We start from the raw sequence: 21,686 nt of genomic DNA, 5'->3' as shown, positions 1-21,686 counted from the left end.
ACAGCAAGGTGCATGTAGCTGAATACGGAGGGACTGATTTTAGAAAGATCTTACATGAGAGAAAAGTCTTGAGAGGCAGAAAAAAAAAAAAAAAAAAAAGGTTAAGTGATTGAATGGATGATGGTACAGCCAATTTCAAGATAGAAGGGCTATAGATAATATTATTTTACCTGATGTTAGGCAAAATAAGGCAGTTTATAAGTTGTAAAGCCTATTGTCAATAGAGACTTCTAGATATAGTCTAACATCCTTTATAAGATGTCATTTACTTTAACACAATAGTCTCTATTTTAAGCTCAGTGGTTGCAACAGTGTTCATGTAAAGCCTTTGGAGGAAGCCTCCCAACCACCACCCATGTGCATAGCTTTTTCCCATGGTCAGTAGTGCTCATAGTCAAAGGGGTGTGACTTGTTTCTGGTTTAAACTTATCTGTCATCAAGTACCAACTGTTTATTCTTGTTAGGCTTTTATTCTGCTGGATTAAAGTATTTTAAAACTGGTATATTTTCCCTGCTGAAAATGCTTACATGAATTCTACAATCAAACCACCTCTCAGTTCTCATTTGGTGAATTAAAGCTATGTATTTCTGATCTAAATCTTTCCCTCCAACTCTTACAATTCGACCCTGGAATAATTTTATATCTCTTTTCTGCATGCTCTGTGGCTTGTTGACATCTTTAAAAACAGAAAAAAAAAATACTGTGTTATTGGTGTCCTCAGTTTAATTAATGTTTAATTAATGCAGTTTACTTAATGCAGAAGGATCTCTTTTTGCCATCTCCTGTTTTTTTGCCATCTCTTCCTCCTTAAAAAAAAAAAAAAGGAAAAAAAAATATTTGTTTTTAGTATCATGGAGTCATTCAGGCTGGAAAGGACTGTGCGGGTTATCTAGTCCAACCTATTTAGTCCAACCCTCAGCTTAAAGCAAGGCTGAGGTGTTTTGTTTTCCTACTATGTGAACAGTATGGTTGTCAAACTTGGCCCTAGCTCTACTTTAAACTTTAACCATGCCACAGATAGCGGTGATGCCACAAGGAAGACAAAAAAGGCCAAATGTTAATTTTTATTAGGTACTTCTAGAGAATGAACTAGTTTCACTTAAAATTAAGAGATATCTCAAAATCTGAGGAAGTCATCTCAGAAGGCACTGATTTGGGGGTTGTTTTCAGATATCAAAATAATAATTTTTTTTATGTTTTCATGTTAGAAAAGGATGTCAAGCACATTTTCCAGTGTAATCTGCTAAAAGCTAGTGACAAAAACACAATTCATTAGTTAAATCTTGTGACTGTTTAGAAGAGCTTTTGTGTAGTAAGCATATTAATCCTGGGGAAACAAAAAATGGAATAAATACTTTCCTTTTTACAACAATTGTCAACAGTAGAATATATATAGTCAAGGTCCATTTCCTTGAATGCAATTTTTTATAACCATATCCTTCCCAATTCAGTTTACCCTAATTCCCCAGAGACATGCACCAAACAACAAGAAAAAAAGACAAAGAAAATAAGTAGTTATAGCCTAGCAGAAATAGAGATGACTACTGAGGCTGTAAAAAGTCTTAGATAAATAGTATTTGAAGCTTTTATATTTGAGGTAGTATGAAATAAGTGATACTGAGGCAAGCTGTACGTGTTGAAACTTCTGTTACAAAGTAAGGGTTTGTTTAATGCTTTATGTAGTCTGTTGTTTTCACTCTCAGCTTCCAGACATGTGCCAGCCCTCTGCAGTTTGCTGAATTTCACTAATCCTTCCATGGCTTAAACTTCTGAGCCATCAAACAGATTTCAGTTCCAAGGTTAAATCACACAGGCTCATCCACTCTGTAATTTACATACATCCAAAAGAAAGAAAGAAAAGCTTTTCAGCTCTGAAATCTCATCACTTCTTGTGATTTTGTTGAGTGCTTTTCATTAAGCTACATCGTATTTTCACTGTCTCAGGACTACAGATTCTTCTCTGGACTTTGCAGTTTGTTAAGCACACTGGCATTTCCATTGAGATGAAAGCATACTTTAGAACTAATAGCTTCTGAGGTCCTCAGTGAATTTCAGCAGACAATAGTTTTTCTGTGGCTGTTAGCCTAGTTAAATCATGACTTGGAATAAACTGAATTGAGAGAGCTAGTAAGAACTGAATGGAAATTTCATAAGCCAAATAGGCTATTAACAAATGGTAAAAAGTAAAAAAAATAAAATAAAAGTTGCAATGTGTCTAACTGCTAGATGTTATTAAGACATTTATTCTTAAAAAGAAAAAATAACAAATTGAGAGATTAAGACATTTGCTGTAGTTTTTCAGGAAATCTGTAACATTCCCTCAGATCTGGGCCCATGCCATGTACTGTAGATCAACCAAAAATTCAGCTTAAGGCATGTTGTTGCTGATTCTCCTAATAAATTTGCAGATCAACTTTTATGTACTGATACGTAGATCTATAAATAATTAACCTAAAGAAATTGCTTAAATTACTGGATCTGAATGTTAAGTAATTACAGAAACAGTATCTAAAATACTTAATTGGTGGTTCATGGTCTGCTCTCCATTGTGAGTGCATTATGTGAATTGTAAGTGAATACATCTACTTACATATATGTAGAACAGCTGAGAATCTTTTGCATATGTTGTTCATTGCTATAATCTTTATGAATTTGAGCATTTTGTTAAGTGAAAATTTATAAATCGGTACACAGTTGTGGTATATTTATTCTGTCACTAAGTTCTTTGCTCTCTGGTACCTTTATGGATTTTAAAATGTTCTAGTTTGTTCATACAGCTGGACTTTTCACTTAGTGAGATTTATCTGTTAATATAGCAGTACCAAAAGTTTTGAAGTTTTCTAGCAAGTTTAATTTTAGGTCACAGAATCACAGAATTGTCTAGGTTGGAAGAGACCTCCAAGATCACCTAGTCCAACCTCTGGCCTAACACTAACCTGTCCTCCACTAAACCATATCACTAAGTCATACATGGTCACAACATTGTATTCTATGGAGTTTAAAAGAAGCCCTCGCATTTGCTGATGGATTTGCAGGTGATTTGATTTTGACATTTTACTAGTTCATCAAGAAAGATGTACAGAAATATTTAAAGAGTGTAGGATATGGCATTACATATGACATGTGGATGTTCAAATGCAATTCTGAAGTAAAATAACTAGAATTTTATAGAATCTAATTTTTGATTAGGCAAAACATTTTTTTTTGCTTACTGTGTTTGGAATACTAATAACTTCTCCCCTCCAAAAAAGTATTTTAAATGTAGACTAAGAGATTTATCTTTATACAGAATGCAAGTAATAATTTCACAAATAGAGAAATATTTTTGACTAGTTATATATTCATAAATAATAATGCATTTTCTTAATGTTTACTGTCTTTCCATTTCCACACCTATTGGCTGTACTGTCAAGAAAATTATTTTGTTTGATTAATAATCTTTCTGTCATAGATGGACTTGTTGAACATGAGAATCTGTTGCTAAAACACGTAGGCAAGTAACAAGAATTAGAGGAGTTTCTGCAACATAGGTTTTCATGAGGAAAATGAAAAGATAGCACAAAAGATAGCACCTCACAAGGTGCTATCAGCCCTGTCGGTGGCAAAATTGCCAATGACATCAGTGGAGTCAGGAATTCATGCAGTATATTTTTATATTTGAGTTAATACAATTTTAAGAATGATTCCCTCCCTCTATATCATCTCAGGATTGATTTCATTACATGTAGCCGTCCTTGACAAAAGTTCATCTAGGCTAAATTAAATTACCTTATAGCATTATTTGATTTCTATGACTCCTCTTTGTCATTTGTTTCATGAATAATATCTGTCAGATTTGTATTATGGTCATTTTACAGTAACATTTGTATAGTGTATACTTACTGAGCTCATGTCAGACTAGCCTTTGATCCAGCAAGTAACTGGCTCAGAGAATTACTTGTTAACCCAGGTAGACTGCTTCTTATATATAATTTTACAATTTACACTAAATTCTGGTTTGTCTTTGGTAAAAATCATGAGTAGCTGTGTGGCTCACCTGTCTGTGTCTGAACTGCATTGCAGTCATTGTTCCTACTGGAGTGGCATTGTCCTTCAGTCACTGGTATAACCACTGAAACAAAGTGACCTTGAATTTCATGCGTTCTGTATGTCAGTGGAAGGCCTCTGATCATATTGATCTGACCAGAACACAGGTTTTGCTGTTATTCTCTCTTTTCTTTTAAAATGCCTCCCAGCATCCCTTAAACTGGGCTTCTGGCACAGCCCTGGTGATTCCAGAAAGCTTGCTAAGAAAAGCTTGCTAGTAGCAATACTTTCTTAAAAGAAATACTAGCATGATATAACGTCACAAATATGACATACCGTGGTGGGAAGTTGTAAAATCATGTTATTCTTTTATAAAAATAGTATATTAATTTCCCTTAGTTTCCCATCGTCTTCCTCATATGGGAAAACGAACTTGCCAAGGATGCCTGCTGTTACAACTTGTTTGAAAGTTTTCTGGTAGTGGGTTTGATTAGATTTTTTGCATTAAAAGATACTTTCTAAAATTCCCTTTTAAAATTTCGAAGCTGTATTCTAAAAGGAAAAAAATGTATAATAGCTTCTATCATTTGTGTAAACATATTATGCAATCTTGTTCTTAGTATTAGTTACGGGAGCTACATTCTTTACCAAGTAGTAACTGTTCTACGCTGGAAACATGCATTCAAAGTGCAGTTCAGGAAGAAATGTGAGACAGGGATAACTAAGAGAATTGCTGCTATTCTAGTCAGAGAGATTGGTTTTGTGTTTCCCAGGTTAGATGGGAAAGTAATCTGCACAAGCAAAAGAGCTGAATTACTTCCCTTCTGAAGCAACAGTATGGCAAAAATTAGATTTTATTCATGTGTAGTTACACGCTTTCCTTTTCTCCGGCTGGATTCCTGGGTTACAGTTTAACCCTACATGGGAAAACAGAACAAAACAAATAATAATAATAATAAAAACTAATTTGGCATTCTTCATAAATGTACAATAATCTAATTTTAATAGACACTACATATTTGCCAGTGAGCTTGGAGAAAAGACTGTCTGAGGGAAGAAAGGAAGGAAGGAAGAAAGAAAGAAAGAAAGAACGAACGAACACTGATTCACCCAAAGTAAACAATAAACATATTAGGAAAACCACCTATTCTTCTTCTGTACTGATCCCTTTGCGTGTGTTGGGAGTTTTATATGTGTGATACTCTCCCATGTCTCTTTGGCTACCTGGGTTGGCAGAGACTCATCAAGCTCCCAGAGCTTTCAGCTAGTGTATATTTCAAACTGCTTGGATCTTTGATAGTACAGAATGTACATGGAAGGAATGTGTTACATGACCATCGTATTTTTAAATGTTTCTTTTAAGACACTTGTAAAGTAACAAACGTTTTGACCTGAGAGCACTCGTAGAACTTAGCCTGTGTTATCATATTTCTCAGGGAAAGAGTGAAACCTGTTTATAATTCCTTGTTTTCATTTTATATCCTTTTTTATTGTTTTTATTATGCCTCTCCTTCCCAGCGAATAAATGTTGAAGACATTTATCAATTGTTAAAATCATTTTTAAGCCAAAATACCTTTTATACTGCCTCCAAGTATATTCCTTTAAAACACGCGTGCTTAACTCAATGAGACTCTGCCTGTATATTCCAAAACTGCTTCTACAGTAATTTGCTGATGTGCTGTATTAATATTAGCTTTGAAGATAATCCATACTTAACTCCAAGAAAAAAAAAAAAAAAGTAAATGGAATATAGCTTGCCTTAATTTCTTTTAATCCAAATATAAAATGTTGTATTTGTATGTATCTATGCATTTATGGAAGGGTTACAGAAATGACATGGGCTCTTATTTTTCTTCTGTGTTTTTGCACACTCTAAATAGGTAAAATATTGTTTTGAGTGTAGCACAGCTCTGTGTGTGGACGTAGAGGTAGCTGACCATCTTTCCAGTACACAGCAGAATGTGTAAGAAGAGCCATCCACCTACTGCACAGCATTCCCAGGGAATATTGTGGCTGCAGCCATGTTATTGACTGGGTCACTAACGACTGAAGTTTCTATGGGTTTTTCTGTCTGCTAATTGTGTATTCATTTTCACATCTAAACCAACACCCTGCCCTCTCTTTTTGACCAATTCTAGTGAATACTCTTAAAATTTCAAAGTACCTGTATGTTATTTCTTTAATAATGAAGTGCAAGTGCTAAATTAATGTTGTTTAAGAGTAGTATCTGCTCTTGATACTGCTGTGAAACCCACCAATTTATTTCCAGTTCATCATCCTTCTTCACTTTTTGGTATCTTGTTTAAAAGTATGTATCCTTGGTTTATTCGTTTAGTCATGGATGAGAGTCCTTTTAAATTTTCCTTTATATAGTGAATTTTGAAATAATGAGTGGAATTACTGCATGGTAATAAATACATCTGTATAGCAATACAGAATTCACTATTATTATCAACTCTTTTTTTTTTTTTTAAGGAATCTTTCTAAATCCTGGTACTTTTTATAACAGCAATATGAAAGACCATACTGGTTTTAGTAGTTTTTTCCTGTTGCCCACTGCTGACTAGTAATACAAAATTATTATCACAATAGTTGAGCAATATTCTAATACATTTTTTTTACTTACACCGTAGTATATTACCCTACCTTAACTGTTAGGCATGTTTAATGTCTTAGGACATTTATTCTGTAAGTTGATCATTATTATTATTATTTTAATACAGAAAAGATTTCATGGATTTTATTTTCATTTCCAATGTAAAAGTCTTGGATTTCAAATTAAATTATAGCTCATGCATTAACTCTCATAGTCATATGTATTCTGCTCATGGAATGTTCAGATCACACAGTAAATTAGTAAGAGAATTCTTCCCAAAACTAAGTGATGAAGGTGTATGTCGGAGCTTTCTGCTACAGCTGCAAGGATAAAAAGTTGAATTTGTGTCAGATAAAATGCAATGTAAAAGAGTGAACATGGTTCCTTAGCAAGTCACACAAAGATACTTTGAATACAGTGTCAACAGTATTTTCTGTTAGGGGTTCTATTCTTTGTCCCTTCTCTGTGAAATAATTATGTAGAGGACAGAACTTGACCTAGTGTTATAATCAGATTCAGTTTCAGTAACTTCTGAGAGCCAGCCAGAATGATGAAACCTCTGAATTGATCAAACATTTTTCAAGCGCCTTTACATTCCTTTAAAATTCTTTCATTGCTAAGCTTCAAATCTTTAAATCTGGAATGTTTAATCTAGTGTTGTTTTTACTGGATGTGACTTGGTTTCATTTTATTCCAATAATCAGAAATAATAGCAAGCAAAATATCTCATACAGCAGATTTGCCTCTTTTGGTTTGTGTGGAAACTTTGGTAGCATCTTTCACTCACTTTTATATCTTTTATATGCTGATTCAAGAGGAAAGATTAATTAATCATTAAGACTACATGTATTGGATTTTACTTAATTCTCATGTTATTCCTTGACATAATTATCATTAAAATCAATTTCTCCATTTGACATCTAAGTCTTCATCTTGTAAATGCACTTGTAAATACACTGATGTAAAAACATCGCTGCAGTTTTGTTGTTTGCTTCCCTCAGTATGACACTGAAGCTGTAGCGAGCATCTTTATCATTCTTCCCTTAAAGGACTGTATTTAGGGTTGGTTTTAATCATGATTTTAATGATCGACAGTGAAACAATTTTCACTGAAATAGTTCCTTGAATTTGGGATTTCTTATTCTCTGCAGTATTTGGATAGCTGGATGAGGTGGGAAAAGATGCCTGTCTTTCCCCTGTATCTTTAAAGTGTCTGTTGTCACGCATAGCTTGGCATTCAGGGTGAGACCAAAGTAAGGAGGGGGATGCTTGTTCTGAAATATATTTCTGAGGTAAGAACGCAAATTGGGGTCATGTTTGTGACAATTGATAAAAGTTGTGCAGCTGAGGAGCAAACTGCAGCAGCTCATTAACTAAATACAGAGATAGGCAGTGTGGAAGGCCAGTGCCCTCAGGCTAGAGAGGAATGTTTCAAGGCTGCGGCTTTGAAACACTGAAAATGTTTCAACTGAAAATGTTTCAAACATGAAATGTTGTGGTTTTACAGACATTTAGGTTGTGAGTGCTATGGCTTACTGCAACTACACTTCATATAGTCCATAATACTTTAAAAAGGAAAATATGAAAAATTGAGATGATGAACCTCAGTTATAATGGGTATCTCTGAGTTTATATACATGCTATGTTTACGTCCTTGTTTTCCACAGGTATACATGTACTGTGAAATTATATTTTTATTTAACTTTTCCCCTGTTCTCACTGATTCATAACAGATTTGTTTGATTTTTAAAAATGAAAAAATATTTGTGGGAAAAAAAAAAATAAATTTAATTTTCATCCTTCTTGAACAAAGTATATGAATATGAAACCTGATCTGAAGTTCTGGTGCTGCCTTTAACCACTCGGTATTTCTCCATTGCAGGGTTAACTCAGAGCTGTGTGTGTTTTATTTTAATTTTGTTCTGTCAGTGCACAGAAACTCTTCTTTGATTTTGGAAGTATTTTGTATCAATTTTTGTGGACTAATGTTAAAGCATGGATTCTGCTTTAACTCAGGCATAAACTTGTTCATTTTGCAATGGGAATTGTACAGTTCTTTTTCTAGAACACTTTTCTTCCAAAGTCAACTCATAAATTGTCCTTTCTGACTGTTTCTTTGGTAGATGCTGGAACTTAACTAATAATTTATATATACGTTTATTTAGCATTTGAACTTAACATTCCATGTGGTACAATGTATTTATACCCAGTACTTTTAAAGCTCTTGAAAACATGAATACAGATGCTGCATACACAACTGTTCTGCTAGTGTGTTGCTAGATTGCCAGAAGCCCAAGTCAAGATTCTGATGGACTACTAATGTGCCAGCTTTTAGCAGAAAGTTTTGTGAAATGCATGTGAAAGCAGAATATCACTCAAAAGATCTCCAGGGGATTGGCAGAGGAGAGGGTTCATTAAATGAGATTTCACTGCAGGAAATAATGAAAAACCTGAAATAGTTCAACAAGAAGTCTGGCAGTGTACCTATGATTTCTTTCCACTCAGAGCAGCCATAATCTGAGCATGGAGCACCCTAATTTGCTGGAGAGAGTCTTCAAAGTAACAGCTATTACTACGTGATTTGAGGCAGCAAAATTGAACAGTGGGACAGATACTTATTGTTGTGCAAATCTGACACTGCAGTCTTATCTCAGTTTACCAGAAGATTAGATTTCTGTATAAATCTAGAAATCTAACCTGTAGAAAGAGTTCAACTGAATGGGCACAATTGCTTCAACCCATCCACCATTTCTGATTCACAATGAGATCTTAAAATTCAAAGACATAGGAGGTGAGGTTAGCACTGGAAGTAGAGATGGTTCTTCTAAGTAGCCTGGAGAGAAAGTGACAATAAAGCCATTGTCATAGACATAGTTAAGTAGGTATATATGTTCATCTTTACTGTTGTTATGGTGGATGAAACATCAGTATAATTAGAATTCAGATATTATGCCCAATAAAATTATTTTGTTAGGAATAGTCAGTGCAAAGAAATGCCTTTAGCTTTAATATCTTGTGGAAGCTAAAAAAAACAAGCAACCAACCAAGCAACCAACCAACCAAAAAAACTCCACAAGTTCCTCTTCCATCCCACAACTGTCTGTCCACAATTGTTCATCCAAACTAGATTTCAGATTTTTGTGTGCATAACATCCTTCAACATAGATATCGTATTTCATTTTTATTGTATCAAGTGAAATTTGCAGGGTTTTATTTATTGACATTAATGTTCAGCTAAATATGAACTTTGTATTTGTATACACTGCTTGTTCTTGTAACCCATGACGCTGAGATTGATATAGATTTATGTTGTTACTAGCACTCGAATAATGCCCCAGACAGCGTGGCTTCTGAATTCCAATTAATGTATTGAAGAAAAATACCTCTTTGAAACAGGAATATTTGACTTCCTGCTCTTTTCTATTAATACTGTGATGGAGCAATGAGAAAGTTAAGCACCAGCTGAACCTGTTGGCAAGGCCCTGTCCCTTAGTTGACCATCTTGTTGAGTGTCTTGTTCGTCTTCTGTCTTTGAGAATTTTTCATAGAGTAAGAACTCAGACTTCAATCAGTTGTTTGTGAGGCTTCCTGTCCATTCCCATTGCCTGACATGCTGTCAAGATGTAAGCTTCTTTTATAAACAGATGTAAATCCACAAGTGGCTTGAAAAATTTTGTTTAAGTTGGACACGTCTAATGCTGGGTTCACTAGCCTGAAATAAAGTTAAAATTCTACTCTTAATGAGGAAACTGAATTCTCTTATCCTTCCTCTGGTCCTTAAAACACCTCTAAAAATGTTGATTTAATGTTATTTCAAAGTAGAGAAATCTGAAATCTTTGCTACTTTAGGGATGTCATCTGGCAAGGTGGCTAGAATTGTTTTTAAGTTGAAATGAAATAAATGTGTATTGACCTGTAGACTGTCATGGCACAAAATTTTAAAAGGGGATTTTATTGATTAATTTCTGTGGGCAAAAAGCAGTATAGTGTGCTCTGTTTTTTATAGGATGTTATATCATAGCTGGACTGAGCAAGTCACTCAAGCGTATCAATGGTGTGCTTGAGCGTGACCTGTTCTGTGCAGTGGATGGCAGTCTTGGTTGTGTGTGGTATGAATACCTGGACTGCCAAAGAAGAAATGAGTATCAGGAGACTAAGGCCAAAAAAAAGAAAGAAAGAAAGAAAGAATTTAGAATACAGTGGTATATCTGAGATGAGAATAAGGGAGAGAGCAGGACTCAAAAATACCTTTATGAATTAATCCAGCCTTCATGATTGTAGTTGCCTCTGAAACAATAAAACCTTGAGTCTGCTGTTGCAGTGTGAGGTACAGTGTGCCATGTTTTGTCAAACAGCTTTTTGGATTGAATTTTCAACTAGCTGAACACACACTCACTGCTTATCTACCAAAATTGTAATCAAACCTTCTTCTGGCAGGTGTTTTGAAATCAGGATATAGTTTCATGAGCTACAGCAAGAGGTAAAGGTCCCCTGAAATGGCAGGGCTTGGGTGGCCCATTGCCAAACATGTAGAGCAGTAAGGCTGCTTTTTGACTGAACATGTAGATGGTGGGTCTCCTCAGACTTCTGGCAATACACACTGTGCTGATTCATCTCTCCTTAACATCTGTGAACAAGCCTTTGTGTTCAGCCAAACCTTGCATAAGACCAAGTGCCCTTTGTAGCTGAGGTATCCGTTTACCTCACTGGTAGCCCTGGGTTCATTTTTTAAGTCACTGCCTTCAGAGCCTGTTATTTCAGGCACAGTAGAAATGTTTGCTGTTTGGGTTAAGCCACAGTATCACACTGATTCTTATGTAGATATTTTGGAGGCATTGTTAGTCATCCCTATGTGTCTTCTGGAAGATGCAGTCCCAGCATTTCACTAGTTGCCTTAAACTGGGAAGGAATTAGGAAATCAGAACAAAACAGGACTTCTGCTCTGGGAACTGCTACTGCTTTTGCAGAGTCAAAAATACTGTTAAAATGCCGTTACCTATGTTCCCCCCCCCCCCCCCCTTTTTTTTTTCCTCCCTCCAGTGCAAATACAGCCTGAAGCAAATACCAACTCATCCATTTGTTATGGATAGGCCTGGGATTGTTTCTATCAGCTGTAACCAGTACCAGCCATGTGGAGCCGGAAATGGTTGGTTAAATGTGTTGACAGAATATGGAAATTCAGAGACAAACAGCCAAATTCTTCTTTGGTACAATGCAAAGTATTTCTGTCAATGACTCAAGCTTGTGGAGTGGTAAAATCTCTGGGATACACTGCCAAATACCTGAGCAGCAGTGTAGATATAATTACACAAGGCGCCTTGTTGCTGTCCCCTTTGGATGTTGGAGGCAGGCATGGCAGGCTCAGGTGAAGTGAGCTGATCGGGATAATTCACTTTAAATTCCTTCTATATATTGAATTGCTGTGCATATACATATATATATATATAGGTTAAAGCCAAGATCTTCTGAATCCAACCACAAATTTAGTTTAAATGGATTTTCAAGTTCATGCTTGTCAGTAGAAACTTTTGAAAAGTGTAAGAATTGCTATGTACCTGTTAATTTAAAGTTAATATATCAGTAAAGCCTTCATATTGATTTTCTGTAATCAACTTTAAAATTTGAATTAATGTTTCTCTGTGCATGGGTTTTGTTTGCCCTGTGAGAGTATTTATGCATACCTTTTGTGGGAAAAAAAAAGTTATTCTTTCCCAGGCCTATACATGTCTCACCTGTGCTTATAAGCCATTTGTTTAGTCAACTTAAATGTGTTTTCAGTCAGAATAGATACAGGCAGATTATATCTCTACCAATACTCCTTCTTTTTTTTTTTTTTTTCTGGGGTTTTGTTTGACTGATGCTGCAACTGCAAAAGATTTAGGAAGAGAGCACGGTTCAGTCTGGTTTTCAAAAACTTCTAAGAAAATATTTTCTATAGCTGATATCCATCTTTTTCTTTTTCCCCCCTTTTTTTTTTTTTGGTGGAAACTAATGCTCTTTTCACCTGTTGTGACCTCACCACTGCTGCACTGGAAATCACCTTTTCCAATTACGTTGTTATTACCATGATAAAATTAGACTCATAGTAGGTATTGTCAAGCTAGCTATGAAGTTTGTTCTTACTGTTCCAAACCTGAAAAAGATCTTGTGCATCCGGAGTATGCCTGTGATATTACTTGTCCTAATAAAAGATTATTTTCTCTGCTGACCCTAGCTAAATTCATTTCTCTTCTTCAAATAGTCATCTGGGAATCTCCCTTTGCTCAGAGTATTATCTTCTGTTTACTGATGCTCAGGTCATACTGAACAACGGTTTTATTTAACATGAGTGTCCTGTAGTTACAGAGCTCCCCTGCTAATGATTTAAATTGCATGATGATGTGCAGTTTTAAGAGGTAACTCATATTGCTAGATTTAGGGATATGGAGAGAGAGCATGTAGGTTTTCAATTATTTGATTACATGACTCATATGTAAATTTGAAGAAATGGGATCTATTGATTTCAGTTACTTCTACAGTGAAATTAAATTTACAGTTGATCCTGCTCTGTGGCAAGCTTCCCACTGAGTTTAATATCGGGCTCTTTGATATCGGAGTGGGTTGTTTGCATTCGATTTTGATAACGGGGAATTCATGTTCATTAAAAGATAGAGATATGTTTTTAATTATACAGAAGAAGAACAGGAAATTAATAAAAGCTTGTTGGTTTGGTTGTTATGGTACTGTGATACATTGCAGCTGAGGGACACCAAAGTAACACTGTCCTGGTTACGCTGATCTGTATCTGAAGCTTACTTATCTGTATCTAAAGTTCAATTAAACTGTCATGTGCTACATATTTAAGGGTATTCTGCTTTGGGAGAGTTTTTAATTGTATTTTTGCTCTGTTTTGAACAGAATGTTTCAATATTATCTATATTGACAGTCATTCACCTTTGGCTCTTCAGTTTTTCTGTGGTCTGCTTTTATTTTTTCATCATAAACATACTGCATGTTCTCATAAAGCACAGGAACAGTTTGGGTGATTTCTGTAGCATTGTTAGTTAAAAAGGCTTCAATTAAGAGACGCATATTGCATAATACTGATACAAATATATATTTTTATGATGTCGATGTTTACCACTGTAGTACACGTTACCTTTTAATATGTCTTTATACTCTCACGGGTATACTCTCACTGTAGTGATGCACAGTGCAATCCTACAAGTATCAGATTTAAGAGCTGTGGTGTTCAAGTTTGGATGAAAGCAATTCTTTACCACTGTCCTTACATGGTCAGAACTCACATGGAAAATGGTGTGATTTTATCAAAGTACAAACTGCAGGGTTGACAACTGTAATTTTGAGCAGGATCAGCACTTTTGACATTGGTGTGATCACAGTCAGTGCTGTATTTATTTTCCTTCTGTATTTCTGAAAATTCACTTATTTGCTCAAAGCCAGTACTGAATTTCTGCTTAGGGAAAACTTATGGCAGCAGCCCAAGATTTATAACATGTTGTGTATTAATAAATCATCTGGGTGCATGATGAAATAAAATTTAACAAACAAGCACCTTTTAATTTTAACTTTAATTTTAACTTTTAATTTTAACTTTTAATTTTAACAAATAATATGGTAAATAGATAATTTTGCTTTTACTGTTAGGTAGTGTCACATATGTCACATAACTGTCGTGTTTAGTAGAACATACAAATGTGGAAAAATAACTGGAAGGATTGCAGATAATTAACACTAACCTTCTAGCACAACTTTTTACATTTTATTTATGAAAGTTTCTGTGCATTTTTTTTGTCAAAATGAACTCCCAGCTTTTCATATTTAAAAAAATCCCAAATCAATCTCTTGCTAGTATATCAAACACAAACATAATAGAGTTCAATAAAGATAAAATGCCAGCAAAAATCAAGTCTTCAAGACTCTTGAAATTTTTGCATACAAAAAGTTTTATGTGCACACGGTTTTTACATATTTCCATCTTGAAATCTGTTTATTCACCATAGCTTTTATAGAGCCTGTACACATACAGGATGTATGGAAATTCTAGGTTTCATAATAATAAAAGTTGACTTAGTCTGAAGCTAATTTGTTGATAGAACTCCTTAGTAAAATCTTATAAAAAGATTCTTATAATAAAAAAAAAGAATGATACTTGAGACAGTGTTTTTTCAAGAGTTTGTGATGTGCCTATGCTGAATAATACCTCAGAAGCAGACATTCTGCATTTTTCCCCCATTCTTAAATAATTTATTCTTTTCATAGAGAATATGAGGCACTTCTCCCCAGTTTATTAAGTCAACCCACGAGCCCTTTTTTAATGCTAGGTTATCTTGTTTTGATTAATGACAGCAGTGCTTGCTATTTAAAAGATTATGTGCTTCGGTTGTTTATAAAAAGGATAAACAAAGCTATCAATTGCAGCATTAGACAACTTGCAAATGAACACTCAGGGTCCTTCCTATTTTCTTCTGCTAGCTGTAGTATTAACTTGATGTGGCAGTGCACAAAGAATAATACAACTTGCTGCTGCAGCAGCAAATTTTATTGAGGATTGTATCCTGCCTTAACTCTAACGGAATGATTTTGGCCTGAAAGCGGTTCTATTCTGTGAGTTAATCCAAGAACCTCATCTTTGAAGCACAACAAGATTGTTTACTGGAGAATATAAAATGCCAACACAAAGCTTGAGGACTCTTGAATGAGAATGGATAGGGAGTTTCACAGTAGAAACTAGCAGACAGCAATGCAAATCAGTTGCTGGCATGAAAAATGATAAAAGTCATAGATGGGAGAAAGAGACAAAGTAGTAGTGTAGTCCAGAAAAAATGGCTAGATTACTACAGGCAAATAGAGGGAGAGCAAGAAAAAGTAGGAGGAGACTTTTGTGCAGGGTGTAAGTTATGGATGGGGGAGTGGTGAAGCTGAATGAGAATCCTGGATTTTCTGTGACAGTGCAGAAAAATGTAACAGGGACAGGCAAAATATCAGACTCAGGAGAGTTATGTGTATCAACAATCAAAACATGCTAGGATGTGAATTATGGATGAAAGAAATGAAGTTGCACCTGTTCCCCACTATTTGACCACAATATTGCTTATGCAAATGAAGTCCATGACTTTTTTCCTTGCCGGTCTAGTTACAAAAATGACGACTCCTTGGCTCTTTCAGAAGCTTTTCAGTACTTGAAAGTTTCTCAACTGGTTTTGTTAGCCTGAAGGCTTTATTTAGGTCTGCTATAATTTATCTTTTGACTTTTAGTGGACTATTTTAAGAAAAGACAATTTTCTTTCTTTTTAACTTCCCACTGGTTCATAATAGAGTTTGTGTAAAATGGATGTAACAAGGGAAACATCTTGTAGAATATTTTGTTTGTTATAAGAGAATGAATTGTAATCAGTCATTATGAACTTTTTTGTTTAGAGAACAGAAAGGAGATTTGCACCCTGTATAAAATGAGAGTTTATTGATATATAAAAGAACAAGGTAAAAAAAAAAAGTAGTTCTGGAGTGTATAATCCATTATGTGTGCAAAACAAAACTTATAAAGCTATTTTATGAAGCAACACAGAAAAATAAACTGCTTTTCCTGGGAAGGAAGATGAGTACAGAATATACTACTATGATTGTTTATATATTTAAGTAACTCTTGAATAATTATTGTTCAGAGTACCCATTCTAAACTTACCTAGTCGGAAGACTCATATTTTGGAATCATTGTGTTGATATTTCAGGCTTTCTACATGGTCTTACAAAGCTTGGCTGCTTCCTTCTTAGGAAAAGTTTTATTTTTCAAGGGACATTGCTGCTAGGATATTAAAAACTTCCATGAATCATTTGTAATATTGGATAAAACATACATACTCTGAAATATATGCATTTTCCCAGAGGAATGAAAAATGTTTTGTAACTTCAGACATTTAGTTTTGCAATGCAGTGAGTTCAGATGAGTTGTGTCTTATAGCAAGAGGAGTATGAAGCAACACAGTAACAACATGGGTTGTGCTATATTATTATACATTAATATTATTTATTGTGCCAAGAGAGTCCTGCTGCCCCAGTCAAGGCCTCAAATCCCTCTGTACTGCTGACTCTAATATGGAGTTGAAAGAGAGCCATACCCTGCCAAGACAATCCTTTTATTTGGAGTTTTGGCAAGACTGCAGATGATGGAATCAGGTGTTTGGATAAGTCAAGAAGCAAGCACATTTTGGCAGGTAGCTTGACAATCTCAGAAGCCCCAGTTGCCAGCTGTCTAGCTAATACCAGGTGTAGCTTTTTAGATGTATATGGAAAGACCCCAATTAAAAGAATGTGTTAGGTTGTTTAAATATAAAGTAATTATAAATTACTCTATGGCTGAGTAAATGAATGAATGGTTTACAAGAACAAAAGGAACACGATGTCTTAATTTGCACAGCACAGTCCAAGTTAAAGGAAGAGAAACATAATAAAATTTTTATTTGTTTTGTTTTAGAACGCCAAACGTGTACATCTATGGCCGGCTCCAATGTCCTTCCCTCCAACGTGGCTGGTATCAGCAAAGAGCTGGTAGACCTGCAGCACCTCATTCAGTTCCCAGAGGAGGTTGCCAGCATTCTGACTGAGCAGGAACAGGAGCTCTACCGAAAAGTCTTACCCATTGACTACCTCTGCTTTTTAACCAGGGATTTGGGTAATGCTGAATGTCAAAGCAAGCTTCCATGTATTAAAGCTTCCATATCTGCTACTATACTTTCTTCCCCAAATGGTGAACATAATGCTGTAGAAGATCTTGTGACAAGATTTAATGAGGTAAGACCAAATTTTTGAATTACTTTTCATAGAGGTTGTTACCTGTGGGTTGGTTATTTTTTTATATCCCTCAGAGAAGAGTTCACCTGTAAAGACAGTTTTTTGAAGTGTAAATGAAGATGACCAGGGAGCTTAGCCAAATAACTTCCACTGAATTTGATAGGAGTTATGTGACTGATTCGCTCAGTTAATTTGGAAAACTGCAATCTAAGTTTTTCTTGCATGTTGCAAAGTAAACAGGAAGAAAAAAAAATACAGCCTTGTATTTCTTTTTATTTATACTGACAGTGTTGGGTATACTTTCAGTCAGTTTATTATTTTGTTCAGGAGCTGGAGTTTTATTTATTTGTTTTTGGCTTTTGTAGACTAAGCATGATCATAGGAGTCAGCACAGAAGTATTATAAACTAGAAGTTTCTGTGTTCTATATAATATAACTACACTAACCTGCACTATTTATTTATTTATGTTACCACTATATGTGTCTTGAATGTTATTATACAAGAATTATTGTTTGGCATGACAGATTTCCATGAGCCAAATCCTGAACTGTTTACTAAAATTTTTAATTATTCTTCATAAGGTGGTCTCCTGATGAGTTTAATAGAAAAACAAACAAACAAAATAAAACAAACCCAAACCAAACAACAACAACAACAAAAAGCCTGATGAATAAAACCTCAGGTTTCAGCTACAGAAAAATGGAACAGTTTCTTTTGTTTGTGTGTGTGTGAACCACATGCAATATTGACCGTTTTAAAAATCATAGAAGTGGAATGAAATAAAGATAGTCTTGACTTCTGCTTTTTTAGTTTGTCATCCAGTGCATTCTTATGCTTTAATAAAAGATGAAAATTATGCAAGCATCAAGAAGACAGCACAAAATTAAGTAGATGGAGCAGAGTATGTATTAACCCCCAGTGAACTTCCTGCTTCTTGGGCAAATAAGAATCAGAGACTGAATATATAGCATACTTCAAAGTGTTCCTGCTTCTTGCGTGATACTGAGATACAGGAACTAAAATACTGTAAATATGTTGGCTTCTCTCACATAATTCTATTATAGGAACATAAATAAAAATTGCAACTGCAATATTCAGTCTTTAGACAGAGCCTAGAAAAGTTAGCTCTAGTTATTGTATTTTAGAAAATACCGTGTCTGGTGCATAGCTGGAGAGGAAATCAAGCTTCTGATCCAGCTCAGGTCCCTGTGGTATTTCTCTCACGGCAATCACTGTAGGGAGGGCAGTGGGAAAAAGGTGAAGTGCTCAAGCTCCTGTGTGCCGTGGTGAGGCATGGTGCCAGAGTAGCTGGTTGGAACTCTTCTGTACAGATGAGACTGACCTTCATGTGTTCTGCCACTGAAACAGTCAACAAGATGGAAGGGCAAATAAGTGGTGAAGAAGTCTCGTCAGAATTGACTGAGATTATTCCATGTCAAAGTGAAGTTTAACTTCAAAGTTGTTACATGGTAAAATATTCTACATTATCTTTTAGTGTTAGAGGTTTGTGACTTTGCAATTTTGTAGTCTTGCATTTTTTGTCTATTAATGCTACAGGATAATTTTTCATATAATTTTAATTAATTCCTGAATATCTGGTGCATTGATCATATAATGTTCAGTGCAGTGGATTATTTTTGCAATCTACTTTATCTTATGGTGGAGTGTATCAGTTGCCACAGCGAATCACAGGCGTGAACTTCCAAAATGTCTTTGTTTATAAATGGCAAGAAAATTCCTGTGCAAAGAGTCATGCTTTTGTTGGCAAAAGTCAGCGAGTGCCTGCTGATTTTTTTGGCATTGCCTATAGAAATGCTGTGGTGTATTTATAATGTGGGAGCCAGGATGGATTTTAACATGACAGGCTTCTGATACATAATGGGAAAAAATAATTTCATGGCATTGTTCTTTTAAATGAGCAATTCTAGTATATAGAAGATTTTTCATATAGCAATATGCTTTTTAGTCATTTTTTCTGATATATATTAACGAGGAACACTTTTTTGTAACACTTGTTCAAAACAACAATCAATAATTGCTGTTTTGTGATACAGAGGAACTTCACTTTTATTTAATAGAATAAATGCTGACATTTTTATGGAAGCTTTGAACGAGCACTGGAGTACTGTTATGAAATGAATTATTAATTAAAATAATGAATATTAATTTAAAATTATTGAAATATCATTAAAAAGTGAGCTTTGGTGAAAAGTAGGGAAAAATTCTGGTCTTAGAAATGTAAATTTTACTATTTGCTACTCAAATTCCAGTAACATCATAAACCCTGCTCTTCAGTGAAGTTGAAAACTGCCATTGACTAGAGTGTGTGGTCAAGCTGTAGGTGCTGGGAAACATCACATGGTTCCCTTCTACTTTAAATATTTTTGCTGTCACAAAACTGTTTTCTAGATGTAATGTATTCTTTATTCTTTATTCTTTATTCTTTATTCCTATTGTATTCCTATTTTGTTTGGTTGGTTGGTTGGTTTGGTTTGGTTTTTAACACTGATTACAGTATTTAGACTTCAATAGAGTCTAAAAGGCATGGAAAAAGGACTTATACAGGAGAAGATGTTTGCTATCAAGAATGATAGGGAAAAAAAATGTAGCAGTAAGTAGTGTAGAGACACTGAAGATGGATAGCACAGATTAAAGCTACTGTCAAACACTACATGAATAGTAGCACAAACGTGCAACTGGCAAATCCTGTACTTTTGAGTCTAGAAAACAGAAACTGCCTTTGTTTAAGAGAGCATGGTAATGGCTCAGATCTGGCATAGTTACTGGACAGTATTCAGACATAATATATTTCCCCCTGTTTTATCTTGTCGTGGGTTTTCAAGCATCAGTTTATTTCCTATGTGTTAATCGAGGTAGCTGCCACGAGGAGCTTGAACACTCAAGGACTTGTTTCAAAAATATGTTGGGTGAAAGGTCAGTTGTGAATGCTCTGTGAAGTAAACTAAAATGGAATCACTTTCAAAGACAAATATATTTTCTGAATACATTTCATCTGTATTCTAAAATTTTGGGGCTGTTCCAGCTCTCAAGTTTGTACAGAAATTCAGAGGGAAATAAAATTCTTGTAATCTGTTAAAGCTGTAGTTTGTCTGCAGGATTTACTGTCTCTGATGGAGCTTTCATACAAATTGAAGTTCATATAACATCCGGTCCTGTCACTAAAAAATTCCAATCTTTAGGTATATAGATGTGTACTTACATAGACTTCCCTAGAGGTGGCATAGGAAGATGATAGTCATGGTGGAGATTGCTTCTGAAGTTTAAATGATTTCTGTGATGCTGCTATAGAAAAGCTGGTTATTATTGTTTAAGAAATAGTTGAAAAAATGAAATTAAAAAATAATGAAAGAATGAGAGAACTTTTCAACATGTGGAATGGATGCACTAGACTTGGAAAAAAAAAAAAAAAAGATGGATAATCACAGAAGGATAAGAGATGCCAATGAAAAATATTATGGAATCACTATGATTACATGCTACATTGCAGAATGAATCCAGATTACTTTAAAATAATTATGAGTTATTTAATGAGGGGCAGAAAAGAACTAAGGGAAATGAGACCATGCTCCTAATGCATCTGCAATAAGCATATTTCAGAGTTAACAGAGCAAATAAATAGTTTTTTCTGCTTAGGAAGAAAAGCATCCTGGTGTTCTTAATTAACAAGGTGCTAATACACATGTGAAGAACAGATCCAATCAGTTGCTTTGTTGGGGTAATACAATAATGTGGCATCAAACACTGAATAACAAGGAAGAAATTTTGTAAATTTTGTTGGATTTAGGAAAACATGAGAGAAAATTATACCTACTATACCATGAGAGAAAGTTATACCTACTACTCCTATGGATTATCTACTTCCCCACCTGTTAGTATCAGTACTTCTTTTGTTAATATCAGTACTTCTATTACTTCTTTATAACCATTTGAAGAAACACTGCTTCAGATACAGTGAATGCATTCAGTTCAAATTTTCAACAATGGCTGCCTAACAAGTGTTTACAAAATAAACTTGGTAGAATATTCTAAATTTCTTCCAATTCTGTTTTTATTACCATAAGGCAGTAAGGGAAGCCTTCTTTGAAATGATGGACTTTTCCTGTGTTTTTAAAAAGTATATAGCTCCAAACTTGGAAGTGTTGCAGTAGGGGATTAACACTTCCCTAATCTTTTTCTGGTAGAGGAATTTTTTTCTGTGTATTTTAAGGATGCATAGTATCCTTATATAAGTAATAATAAATATATTGCT

General features: G+C 34.8%; 1 protein-coding gene across 6 annotated transcripts in view; it reads left to right on the top strand.

Moving 5' to 3' along the window:
- PLCE1 (phospholipase C epsilon 1) overlaps positions 1 to 21,686 on the top strand; it is a 156,529-nt gene that overhangs the window by 82,301 nt on the left and 52,542 nt on the right. For all 6 annotated transcript variants that reach the window (XM_032191621.1, XM_032191624.1, XM_032191623.1 and 3 more), the window contains one exon: positions 17,099 to 17,415. In XM_032191621.1, coding sequence (XP_032047512.1) covers positions 17,099 to 17,415 — 317 coding nt within the window. The remainder of the gene's footprint in view (positions 1 to 17,098; positions 17,416 to 21,686) is intronic.

Source organism: Aythya fuligula, chromosome 7, assembly GCF_009819795.1.
Source record: "Aythya fuligula isolate bAytFul2 chromosome 7, bAytFul2.pri, whole genome shotgun sequence".
In the NCBI taxonomy this organism is placed as follows: domain Eukaryota; kingdom Metazoa; phylum Chordata; class Aves; order Anseriformes; family Anatidae; genus Aythya; species Aythya fuligula.
Note: the sequence above shows the minus strand (reverse complement) of the source record. Positions and strands in the feature narration are given on the sequence as shown.